The 13,568-nt window shown below is 39.0% G+C and overlaps 1 protein-coding gene across 1 annotated transcript in view; it reads left to right on the forward strand.

Annotated features, from left to right (window-relative positions):
• The first annotated feature begins 397 nt into the window (after positions 1–397).
• The window catches only part of LOC139741670 (peroxisomal bifunctional enzyme-like), a 29,175-nt gene continuing 16,004 nt past the window's right edge, over positions 398–13,568 (forward strand). Inside the window, exons 1-9 of the mRNA XM_071652249.1 lie at positions 398–606; positions 3,812–3,848; positions 4,448–4,562; positions 5,315–5,453; positions 6,885–7,041; positions 8,236–8,365; positions 10,358–10,469; positions 11,517–11,604; positions 12,753–12,908. Of these exons, the coding sequence (XP_071508350.1) occupies positions 443–606; positions 3,812–3,848; positions 4,448–4,562; positions 5,315–5,453; positions 6,885–7,041; positions 8,236–8,365; positions 10,358–10,469; positions 11,517–11,604; positions 12,753–12,908 (1,098 nt within the window). The 5' untranslated portion in view covers positions 398–442. The remainder of the gene's footprint in view (positions 607–3,811; positions 3,849–4,447; positions 4,563–5,314; positions 5,454–6,884; positions 7,042–8,235; positions 8,366–10,357; positions 10,470–11,516; positions 11,605–12,752; positions 12,909–13,568) is intronic.

Raw genomic sequence — 13,568 nt, forward strand, 5'->3', positions numbered from 1 at the left:
ACTGTAGCCCCGCCCACTTCACTTACACGCCCACAAGGTCTGAAACTCAACAAAGGAGGTACCTGTGCATAGTACCCAAACCACGTAGTCCCACCTCCCTGGTTGTACGCTCTTTGATTGTACATATGTACCTGTGTACTACAAGGCGAAGCTCATCTTATGCCTCCCTTCCCGATACCAAGCTGCCATATCGCCGTCGCTTTAAATGGTTCTCGAGGGAAAGGCAAAATATGGACTTCAGACTTGACCCCGAACCAAACTGCCAGCCCCATCGCTAAAAAGGCTCGTATGTGCATGAGCTGGCAGAGGTTTATAGGGTCGTCTCATATTGATAGCTTCTTAGCTTCTTCATGAATGAAGACCGCCAGCTAAACTGAGCGTGCATACTACAATCCTATGTAGAGGGTCGTCAGGTCATAGTACGTCGTTTAACCTACCCGCTATGTTTCGCGCAAAGTCTCTCGTAAAATTAGTGGTGGGGGCAAAACAAATTAGCACGAGCAGCCTACGAATGCAGGAACAGGCATCTAAAGTCATGACGTCTTTCGACAAACGTGGAGAAGTCGCCGTTGTGACTCTAAACAACCCACCACTAAACGTCCTGAGGTATAGTATCTCGATATCGGGGTCCAATGTCACTTTCAGTGTGATAAGATTATTGAGTTATCAACGTAAGACTAGAGTGCATTGTTATCGGGTTTTTTTTTGTCTGAGCCCGACCGATCTTTGCAGATCGAGGCGGGTGTCGAGCTGTACGAACAAGTGGTATACTGGTGGTAGTGGAGTTAACTGGGCGCTTTAATTTTTCGCTGCCGTATACTGTAGTTCACGCAATTAGCCCCTGTTGTAGGGTACGTAGCTCTCGGCATGTATTACAACGCATGATGAGAGTCTATAGATATTTAACATTGAATAATTTAAGAGTTTAATTCCAGCCACATATGACACAGCATTGAAATTAATCTAACCGATTTGCAATCTAAATCACACAAGTTGAGGGGTATAAAGTTTGTGCGTTTATTTGCACTGCAACGGAATTCTGTTCTTTCTCAAGGTCAAGCAGACAACATGCAACACTACTATGTTCAAAGTCCTTCAACTTCAGACGGGCATAAATTAATGCCACTCATGTTGATCATCTTGTATTGTGTGTACCATAGGTAGGCCTATCAATATCTGTAGTGCATATGTTATTACTAGTAAACCTGATCTGTCTGTACTCTTCAGTTGTATCAGATCAAAGGTAATTATTTGTTCATTATCCAGAGTAGATTTCTAATCGGAACTAGCTGCTACATATGGAAAACTTTCGCACAATTTCGCGCATTTAGGGTTGACAGACCAGAGTGCACGTAGTCGCCGAGAGCCAACAGCCGAGTGCACTCGAGCATAACATGGGAAGGAGCGGACTCGTCCATTGTACGGGAATCGGGAGAACCGTGCGTGTGCTTACGGGAGGGACAGAATACGTCTTTCAGGACAATAGCAGATCTGTACTACCATTTGTTTTTCGGACTAGTTTGAATGTTGAAATGATATTAGTATTTTTAGTACCGGGAATCTAGATTTCCTACAACGGCATTTCCATTTCACCACACAAGTTGATCATTCACGAGCACACACACCAACGCGTACAGTATCTACATAATGGGTTCACTCGATCACCCCTGTTGATTTAATGGGACTGAACCACCATGGTCTGTTCAAGCACGGCTTGTTGCAACCTCAAGTCATCTCTGCAGAATAAAATACGCATGATGATCCTTGAATTTGGCAATATTTAGCTCTGAAAGAAGTGGTAATACACTCTGCAGGATTGTCAGAATATTAATAAAGACTAATCTGTTATAATGTAGACGAAAGACGATTCAAAAGGCATGATATCCAGCGAAAATTGTGAATAACTTGAACTCTCCCGCCTTCGTTTCACAGCACAAACACAATTGTTTGTTTACGCACACTCGTCCGTTGTCCGGAAGCATTAGGGGATTGTGTACAATGGACAGCACAAAAGCTCGCACGCTTTAGCAAAGTCACAAGCAGTTTTGTAAAACATTCTTTGATTTGACAAGAAAAGTGCCCTAATTTCTCTCTGACCAATCAAAGCAAGTTATACATCACTGAAGAGCCCAAACATTCTACTTCATTTTGAAGTGCGAGGGTAAACAATTCCACTAAGCTTCTGTGGTACAGCCTGTGATTTATATGGGCATGTCCGAAAATTATGGCTTATTTTGGGTACTCCGCCATAGACAACCTCAAGATTTGGTGATTTGAAGCAGAATTTCAGGGGAAAAGTGCCCTAATTTCCCCAAACCTATTTTTTGGGGAAATACACGGAGTAGAAAGAGGGTACATTCTAGTTTCATTTGGAGGGCGAGGGTTTTGAATTCATAGCCATGTTTTTTGTGCAGAGCTATTTTTGTCCCAAAGGAGGGGGATATGACTCGTCTTTTCACGTGTTATGAGCACCGGTGCTCTCGCTCCGGAGCAAATGCGCGCAAGTTTTCCATATGCTGTGGACTTCTTTTCACTTCAGATTTGTCACAATGGACCTAATTTTGAAGGAATATGATCTAGTCTGATAAGCTGTAGAGATATTTAGAGATTAAGTACAGATGTACCTGTAACTTTGGTAGTACAAAGATATTCTGTTATATTAATGTTTAGTCCTCCTGCTCAATCTTCTCTAGCTCTTAAATGCTATCTTCTTTCTCCTATATTGTCCCAGTGTCTACTCCCATGATTTCTTTCCCATCTCTTTCTCTTCTCATAAGCAGAGCTTGTTATCAGGGAGGTGGAAGAGATGTTTTGATATACAGTTTCAGTTTTTAATTCAAACCATGTTACAGGTACAGTCTGTAATATGTTTTGGTTTGTTTCCAATTTTTGTGGGCCTAAGTATAATTTAACTGTACTATAATACTTGTTGTGCTTTTAATTAATTCACCTGTCTCATTTTTGTTCTTATTACTATTTTGTATTACCTTTTTTGTTGCTGAAGTATGTGTTTTGACTATCTTTTATGTCAAGACAATATATTAAAAGTCATTGTATTGTAATAATTGTAATTTGGTTATGTTTGTGTTTTGTGAAAACAAAATGAAAATTAGTTCAAATCAATCAAATCATATCAAGTGTAGTATAACTGCACCATAACACATTACTCCTGTAAAGTCCTGCACATAATGTTACCTATACTATAGTCACTTACAGTAGAAATATGAAATTGTATATTTTATCATTTTGTTAAAATGTCTTGTGTGTGTAAACTATGCCCATTGTCTACCTTGTGTTAAAGATTTACAAGTTTGTATTAATATTGATAGGAGTTAAAAATTTTACAGAAATAAACTTTTGAAACACATTGTTTAGTCCATGTCTTGTTGAAAGAAAGTGCATACTTGCATTTTAAATTGTGCAGTGAATTACATGTACCAGAACTTTATCACAAATGCATAATATTGTAAAAATCAATAATGCACTGTCCAGTCAGAATGAATTGTAAAGTCATCATTTTGTTCTTCCATTTTTCAGTAGCACTAGCATGTTGCAACTTGAATTTATGCCACTTTTACATCGCACATTTCACCCCTTCATTAATATAGTGCATTGATGAATTGGACTTCAAATGCATTGCAGTATACATGTACATAGTCATGTAGATTGATTGTAGGCTATGATAAACATTTAGTTACAAAAGTATAAATATGGGAGACAAAACCCATGTGATCATGTCACACAACTTTCACAAAATCAGAGATACTTGAAGAAATCTTGAGTAATATGTGATTTTATTTTTTTTTTTCAGTTTTTCCTTAAGGGCATCAATTGTACAGTCTATCAGGGTAAGTAGTCTTCAAAATTCTTCTCTTTGTTTTGCCAAGATCAATTCTTATTCAAATATGAATGTGACTCTGGTGTGTGTCCAGAAAATACCAACAATATTGATGAAGTGAGTGGAGAGCAGGGAATGGGGAAGATTTGCAAATTACAGAAAAGATTGTGTGCACTTGTAACTCTAGCTGGTGGTCAGGGAGGTATTCGGCATCTTCGCATCAGAATTTCCTGTTAGTCAATGTGGTTAAAGCCTCAAATTCCAAGTTAACTTGGTTAAAGTTCAAGGACATATTTGCTTTACATACTTGTACAATGTACTGTACACCTAAGCTGTAACCCTTGTGTATTACTGTATCTCTTATACACTTTTGTTACACATTGTAAACGCAACTGAGACAAAATTACATTGTAAGCAACTTTTATTTTATATGCTATCGACAGTATGTGCTCATGTGCAATGATATAAAAACAGAAGCACTAAGTCAAATCAAATTAACAAAAATATATGCTTGCCATTATGCAATGTCCAATTTGAGCATACTCCTATCGAAAAACAAGGAATAGTGAAAGTCTCTGACACAATTTTCTGACTTTTGCTCGACTGCAGGAAGCTGAAAACGATGCATCCATCAAGAGCATCGTCTTGTGCGGGGCGGGGGGTCGAGCGTTCTGCGCCGGCGCGGACATCACAGAATTTGGCAACCCAGATCTGGTCTTAAAAGGTAAACACTCATTCGTGATCTGTTTGCATTCTGCTGTACAGAAGAATTCACTTATGTTGTTAAAAGGCATCAATCACCAGTGCATGTATAGTCCAAAGGGCCAATTGTTACTCCCATTATGACTGGATGGAAACTCTTTGTCCGGAGCAGTGTGGACCAAGTAAAAGGTCACTCCTAGCAATGAAAAGCTTTGTAGAGGCATGGAAAATCATAACATGAGTTACAAGTATTAAAATTTCTAGTGGCCTCGTGTTGTGCTTGTGCCTTTAGGGATATAAAATTGGTGGCATGCTCTCTGTTCCTAAAGAGGGCGAAAATGAGGAATTAGGCAAATCAAAGTCATACCAGCCAACATTTGAATTGATTATGACATAGTTTTTCATTAGGTGAAGTAGCCCATCTAAGAATTACAATGGCACAGTTCTGTCTTATTTACTCTATGTTTCTTTCTATAATAATATATAGTGTATTCACATTTTTGTCTGCTTTACCTATATGGAGAATACACTCCCTCTCCATTTCCATCAACTTTTCCACGAATTTTTAATGTGTTCAAGAGCTGCCAAGACAACATGATAGCTGTAGTGTCCATTTGAAGAATATTGACAGAATGATTGTGTCTATGCAAGTGGAAAAAATATGACAGTACTGTTATAGTGTTTTTTTTTTCTTATTCTTTTTTTTAATTCCCCCCCCCAAAAAAAAAAAATTGTAGGCTCTTATGAAAATGATGTTTTCATTTGCCACCTTAGAGCCAAATCTGATTGACGTCACCAAAATTGTAGAGGCGTGCAGCAAACCAGTGGTTGCAGTCCTTCACGGAACCAGCCTTGGTGGAGGAGTGGAGCTAGCCCTCGGCTGCCACTACCGGCTGCTGGACAAGGCAGGAAAGTAAGTACTATGGCGACGCGGTAATGACCACTTACACGTGTGTATATCATACTTGTTAAATGGGGGGGGGGGGGGTTGCTGGGTGAGTGTAATTCTTGTGTTCTTGAATGCCAGTCAGAATAAATTCACACTGGACACAGAGGCCCGAAATTCACGAAGGTGGTACAATTGAAACCACGATTTACACCATGCAAGGACAATTTGTATGGAGCACCAAGTGTCGCATAGCCTATTTCGTTACAAAATCAGCCATTTCGCATGGCCTATTTTGTTAAGAAATCAGTCATTTCATCAACGAAATGACCATTTTGTTGTTGTTAGTGGTCATTTCGTTGACAAAATGACTGATTTTGTAAAGAATTAGGCCATGCAACACTTGGCGCTCCATACAAATTGTCCACAGGAGGTGAGTTGGCTCAGTCTGTAGCGCGTCTGCCTCATGATCCTAAGGACCCAGGTTTGAAGCCGAGTCTGGACTGAGCAATGTTGTGTGTAATCATACCGTCCCCTCTAGCAAGAGGCAAAACAGTCTGTTCCTCGGACAGGACATAAAATGGAGGTCCCGTGTATGAGAGAGTCCAACTCATGCACGTAAAAGATCACGCTTCATTTATCACAAGAGCAGGGTGTTTAACCCGGTGAAGGGGTCCCCCCTCACATCCAACTGAACCCCGTGGAAGACCAGCTTAACGTAGCTGAATATGGGCTATCCAGCCATCGTCTCAGATTGAAATGAATAAAGAAACAAACAAGACATGGTTTATACCATGGTTTCAATTGTACCAATTTCATTAATTCAGGCCAGAGTGAGTACCAATGGCATATGAAATAATCGAAAGTTTCAAGGAGACACAATTATCTCCCTCATTATGTGTCTCCTTGATAAAGTAATGAGCATATAATGTTTCCATAAAGCTTGATCTATAGTTAAATGAAATAATATATATACATGTATATGTGAAGAAATTATATAATGGTCTGCATATAGCTGATCTGTGATTGGTCATAATGCAATCACGTGACTAATGTAGCAAGGATCAAAATTATTATATTGCAAGCAGTGACATCATGCCAAGTAATATGATGCTAGAATATGACATGCTGCTAGCAGAGGTAGAATGAAGTGATGTGTATTCATGTAGACCATTAAGTATGATATGATTACAAATATTACCTTTGCTATGGTTGAAATAACATGTACTTAACATGCCCTTGAGAATTATTATATCCCAATCATTATATTTCTTCAGTGCTGCGTGCATCAGGAAAATATAATGTCTTAGGGAGAATGAAACTTCTGCAGGGGTGTCAAGTGATATATTACACCTCAGAAAAGGCAATATTTCTATTATAAGTATATATCTGTCATGATAAACCAAAAGACTGAGTGCATTGTTAGTGGTTGGTGTATGCTTGTACCCTCACTGACAGAATGGGCTTACCAGAGGTCCATCTTGGCATCCTGCCCGCAGCGACGGGGACCCAGAAGCTGCCCAGGGTGATGTCCATTCAGAATGCCATCGAGATGATCACCTCTGGACGTCATCTGTCCAGCAAAGAGGCCCTCGACAAGGGACTGGTGGACAAGGTCAGTGTTGTGTGACTTACCACATATTTGTTGTCAGTGTAAGATATGGTATACACCATTTATTTAGTGAGTCTCACAAATCATGACTTCGGACAATTTCACGAGTGGGTACATCTGCGATCAGGGAGTACAGTAACGAATGGTAAAATGCATGCTTGCACATCCCATTTAAAGTTAGGATCAGAGGTAATAATAATTTGTGTGTTAATTTGCATATAGTACCCGACTTGTGAAATTCATAGAATAAACACCTTGCAAAATATATGGCTGATACAGTAGTGGTGCTAATTATGTACATATGGCAGTACTAGTGTCATATCTGTGTGAAAGAGATATTTTGTTTTGGACTCTGCAGGATTTATCAAGAGCTTAAACCCTTTTCTCTGAAGAAGTTTCATGCCATGACACTCACCACCTCACCCATTATTTCCTTTGATGTGATAACTGATATTAACATTGCACTGCTTAGCCACAGCTCTCATGGCCATTATTAAGACTGATTAATCTCTGTCCTTTATCAATGCTGTAAAAGGATTTATTCATCTAGAAGTGAGTGATCTGACACCTCTTGAACTATTCCCTGTCAAATTAGGAAAAAAGATAACAAAAAAGTAATCTATCAGTCATTTCTTTTATTCACATGAAGTGTTTGAAATGGACGATCTGGCAGTCATGTGATCAAGATGGCTGTCATCAGAATACCTGTGAGATATCACATCCGAAGACTGTGTAACATTCAAACTGGTTTGGATGCTCTGACTATTTGTCATTTTGTCAGATTTTGCTCAATCTGTTTTGACAAGTCATGTCATATCAATGACTTATTTGTTTTAAAAGCATTTTTTTTTCATCTTGAAATCAGGGATGCAAGAGTTCAGAGTTTAATCTGACTTCAGACTTTTTTTTGCTCTGCCCAGAATCTTCTTTTAGTTTTAGACTTTTTCCTGTCCATGTGCATTGTAATATTCACAGTATAGTGCACTTGAGACCTTTTTACACATGTTTCATATATTTTGACTTTTTTTCTGCAGGTACTCTCACACCCCTGTGTAATTCATGAACAAAGGAAAGACAGTAGAATGCAAAACAGGGAAAAAAATTATAGTGGTTGGTGGTGTTATCACTTTAAAACATTTGATTTGTACTCAGTATTACATTCAGAGTGACTCTATTTTTTTTTTTTTACCTCTGTAGGTCATTGAAGGTGACCTTGTGGAAGAGGGCGTGGCCTTTGCCCAGAGCATAGCCAATCAGCCAGTAGATGGGCGGAGAGTCAGCCAGATGCCTGTGAAGGTGGATGATTCCACCCCAATGGTCTTCCAAGGTTTGTAGTCTATTCTACTTTACTATCATATTTGTTTCAAGCATTTTTTTAGTATTGCTTTGGTTGATGGTATTTGTGTATGTTGATCTGTGTGCCTGTTTTCTGTTCACTTCATCTGTATCAAAGTCTTTAAAACCTACCTTTGTAATGCCAAGAAGTAAAAAGACCCAGAAGACAAAGACACAAAAAAGAAGAAGAAGGAAGCAAGTCAGGTAGAAAGGCATATAATGCGCCAGCATTGTCCCTGTTGCAATTAATTCTCTGCTATGAATTACACTGACTACACTGTAGTAGGTATTCCCTATTTAGGGGATCTGCTGTAATAAATGTCAAATTGTAGGCCTCATACACCTGCAGAAACTGGAATTTTACTCTAAAATGGAGACACCTGTATAAGAAATGCGTTAAATAGACTTGTGATAAAAGAAAATCAGTTGAGTATCAACAAAAATGTGAGATTTTACCCCAAGAGTTATGCCGGAAGTATTGCAGCCTCTTGAGCATACCAACTAGGGCCCCGTCTTATAAAGACTTGTGATTGATTCAACTTGTGATTGATTCAAATCAATCACAACTTTACGATTGAATGCAAATCCATTTTATAGAAAAGTTTTGATATAAATCAAGATGGAGAACTGCAATCAATCAATCACAGGTTGCGATTGATAGCAGCTTTCAAGAGATTTGTGATTGATTGATTTCTATCACAAGTTTTATAAGACAGGGCCCATATCATTGTTGCTATGTGATGTTTTGTATTAGATGATATCGATTACAATGTATCAGGCCATAGCAGTATCCATATCTTAAGAATAAATCTTGTTAGCTGCATGTGATTTAATACTACTGCTTTGGCATAATGCAATCATCAGGTACTAGTATATTTTCTACCAACCCACTACTGAATGGGGAAGGTGCTTCAGGAATGAAAGTTGTGCACTGTGATCAACATTATTTTACACTTGGATCTCAAGATACTCCAAAACAACTCGTTAGCCTGGCAAATTGCATCCGCCAGACAGGTGTCATGGTAGAGCCTTTTTATGTATTGCAAGCAAATTCCAAAAGGTGGAAGATAAATTTTTAGCTCTTCTGAGAAGTTTGTTTTAGCTTTAACCCTAAAAAGACTGGGCTATTTTGGTAGCTCGAAAGACTGGGGGGGGGGGGGGGGGGGGGGGGGGGGGGGGGGGGGGGGGGGGGCCTAAAGGGCCCCCCCTTAAGATCTCGGCCGTGGATCGCGCGATCGCCGCGGAAATTTGCACAATGGTAGTGTGCGATGTAATCTACAAGATTGTATATTTTAATTGTCCAAAATAGTCTTATTTTATTTTATTATGATTAATTATGCTAATTTATGCGAGAAATCATACTTTTTTTATCTAAATCAGTAAATAAAGCTCCAAAAGTGCTCATTTTTGGTCCAGATATTCTTTGTAGCATTCTCAGCATATGTACTTGAAAAAAAATTCGGTATCAAAATCAATTTTTTTATTCATTTTATTGTTTTATGAATTTCTTATGTATTTCTTTGTTTTTTCGACCTTTTGTTTTTGTTGTTTTTTTCAGCAAAATTTGTGGCAGACCCTTTTTGAAGCATAATACTACTAAAACAAATTGATTTTAGCCATTGAGAGTAAAAATAAGCATATTTATATGAACCATGTGATAAAACTCAATTTGTATTGACTTTGTACACAAAATCACATTTTTGAGCCATTTTTGGTCTCACGTGCATGTACAAAAAGTTATGTAACTTCAGAACCGTACCCCCGGGCGTCACAAATTTGGTGTCAAAATGTGCGGGAAACTCGAAAGAAAAAAGTCATAGAGCATCGCGGCGAGAGCATTGCGTGTTGCCGAGTAATCGTGCGAAATGTCGAGGGGGGGCCTTTTAGGCCCCCCCCCCAGTCTTTTTAGGGTTGAGGTTAAATACTTTTGGCCTGTTGGATAACTCCATCTTCTCCTCCTGCTCTTTCCTCTTTTCTTTTCCAGCTGCCTACCAGAAGGTCGCTGCCAGGGCTAGGGGTCAGTATTCCCCCCTTGTCTGCATCAAGGCCATCGAGGCAGCCACCAAGGCGCCTTCCTTTGAGGAGGGCCTCATGATGTGAGTAGCTGTCAAAAGCAGTAACAAGGACTCTTTGATTAACCCCGTTGAGGACGGACTGATTTTGCTACAACACATATTTCCCATAGACACCTGCCCGAGTATACTCGGGACTCGTCCTCAACGGGTTAAGATTGTTGCACATTATCTAGCCGAAGGAATTCCGCCATTTCTTGTTTCTTTACTTTTTCCATCTGAGAAGATGGCCTGATAGCCTATATATTCAGCTGCACTAGCTGGTCTTCCATGGGGTCCAGCTGGATGTGAAGTGGGACCTCTTCACCAGGCTTTCCACCTTACTCTTTGTGATGAATGAATAAAGCGAGATCTTTTATAAGCATGAGTTGTGACTCTCTCATACACGGCACCTCCATTCATGTCCTACCTTAGGCACAGAGTGTTTTGCCTCTCTTTAGAGGGGACAGTATGATTGCACACAACATTACTCAGTGGGACCAATTTACCAGACTGAAATCACAGGTGATACTGTTCCATCAGCTCTGTAGACTGCCATTTGGGTACATTCAAAGGCTCTCTTAAAGCATACATTGCTGCACTGTAGTACCCATGCCAGACAAGTGCTCAAACCCTCCCAAAGTATACTATACCGTACTGTACCATGCCAAAAGCGGCCTGCTTCCCGATGTGCTCCAAAAACTTACCATGCCATACTGTATGACATGGAGTACTCAAACTCAAAATGGTCCAAAAGTATACCATACCAGCTGTTGACATGAAAAAAAAAAAATGGGCTTTACACACCAGGTCATAACACAAAGAATTGATTCTCTTTGTTGGGGACACCTGCATGTAGCAGAAGTGCACCAGGTTGATGACCCTGTTGCTACAAAATGAGTGACTACCTGACTGGAGTCCCAAAATAGCTCATGAGGTATGCTATCTCCACAGAATGCATAATGTTCCCAGTCTTGTACAGTATGGTACAGTATAGTTCAGTTCTCTTTTGAGCACTCAAACATAATACAGTCATTTTCATTACTTGGAATGTATTGGTAAGGTTTTAATTTCTGTTCTCCACATACACAGGGAGAGAGAGTATGCCAAATTCCTGTCGTTGTCCACCCAAGCTCCGGCCCTTCAGTATGCATTCTTTGCAGAGAGAGCTGTCTCAAAGGTTGGTACAAAGTTACAGTACCAATGTGACCTTCATGCTTCCATACAATAGCTGCGTTTCCACTCAGGCGTTATCTTCTTTTACATCATTCATGATTAGAAATTTATCTTTTTTTTTTCTGCCAAGGTTCACACAGGGCAACATTTCCAGACTGCATGTGCATAAACATTGACTGGAATATGACCCGAGGGCAACAGAACGTGCAGACTTTTCAAGTTGCATATATGGCACTATTAAAGAAGATTGAATTGTGCTTATAGTGTGTCATTCACGCAAGTGACACAGGACAAATTATCGTGAGAAGTTTGAAAAAAGAAAATCTATCTGGATCACTTTTCACATCGCAATGCATAAAGCAAGAGTTAAAATTTTTTGTGTGGCCATACACGATTGATTATTTTTGTGTTGCACTTTTAAAAAAATGTATTTTCAAAAACTGTTAATTTTGGCTGTTTTCAAATGGAACTAAATAGTTGTTTCTCCACTGATTGGAAATGTTTTCCTTTTTTCCTTTTACTTCTTTCTTGTTTATGGTTATCTAGAGTGCCAATGTCACCATGCACAAAGAGTGTACATGATACCACAATCATTCTGTTCATGTACCATGTCAGTGGTATTTTGGGGTGATGTCTCTCAGGGAGGTACAGGAAATTGAGGAAAAGTGTGTGTATGTGGACACATTGTTTATCAAAGGTCTGTCATTGTGCAGACTGAGATAAGAGTACAACCATAAACATACTTTTACCACTTTTTCACATTTTAGTCATCTGAAATTTAACAGAACTGGTTGTATGATGGTTCTTCGGACTTGATTTATGAAGAGCAGGAGCTGCCAGGATATCAATGGTTCATGCTTATTTAATCATGTATTTTCCTGACAATTCAGGATAGTGGGGGACCTTGTACTGCGTGTAAATTTCATCACTGAACAAAGGCAAAAAAAAAAAGTTCACATATCTGATTCATGAAGTGAGACACACATATAAAATATTGCAATTCCACACATGTCTTGAGATAACAATCAAATAACTAGGGTTGGCAAAAATATGGGCAATAGATATTCACTATTACTAATCCTGTTTTTACCTATCCTTAATTTTCCTCAATTTCTTTGTTCCTTTCCACCGCCCCCCCCCCCCCCCAAATAGTGGAGTGTCCCAGATGGCTCAGCCAGTTACAAGACAGCCAGGGGGCAAGACGTGAAATCTGCAGCCGTGATTGGTGCTGGCACCATGGGTGTGGGCATCACCATGTCTCTCATCACCAGTGGGATCCCAACTTACCTCACGGAACAAAACCAAGAGGTGCCCAAGAAAAGAATTCTGCCTTCTTTTTTTGTCTCCTTTGCTAGCTTTTTCTCTCTTCTGTTTCCTTGTCCTTACCTCTATATATTTCTTGCTTTGTCCTCTCTTCATGTTTCTCTATTCTTCATCTCTTCATATCTATTTTTTTCTCTGTCTTTTCTCTTTTCATTATGTATTTCTCTCTTCTTGCCCTTGTCATATATTTCTTTTAAATGATTATATTTCTCTCCCTGTCCTCTCTTTATATATATATATATATATATATATATATATATATATATATATACATATATATACATATATATATATATATATATATGTCACCGACGGGACAAATAGGCGTCCACTCGGTATTTAAGTAAATACAAAAGAAATATAAATATCAAAGTGGGAGAGCAATTTTCTAAATCTGTTGTTCAAATAAGAAGACTGGGGGAGAAAGAACGACGCATTATTAGCAATTCTTTTAAATTGAATAGTGAATTTATTTATTCATTTATTTTTTAGATCTGAATAACAATTACAAAACAATACATTTTTTTGGAATACAAGAATACAAAGAATGAAATTACAATTTAAACCTAAAACAATGCAACACTGTGTTCAAGGTAGAGAGCTAAACCATCTCCATCGTGATCCAGGCGTTAAAACAGGAGACAG

The sequence above is a fragment of the Diadema antillarum genome, unplaced genomic scaffold, assembly GCF_040938485.1.
Source record: "Diadema antillarum isolate AM-2024a unplaced genomic scaffold, OU_Dant_1.0 seq00000945_RagTag, whole genome shotgun sequence".
Lineage (NCBI taxonomy): Eukaryota > Metazoa > Echinodermata > Echinoidea > Diadematoida > Diadematidae > Diadema > Diadema antillarum.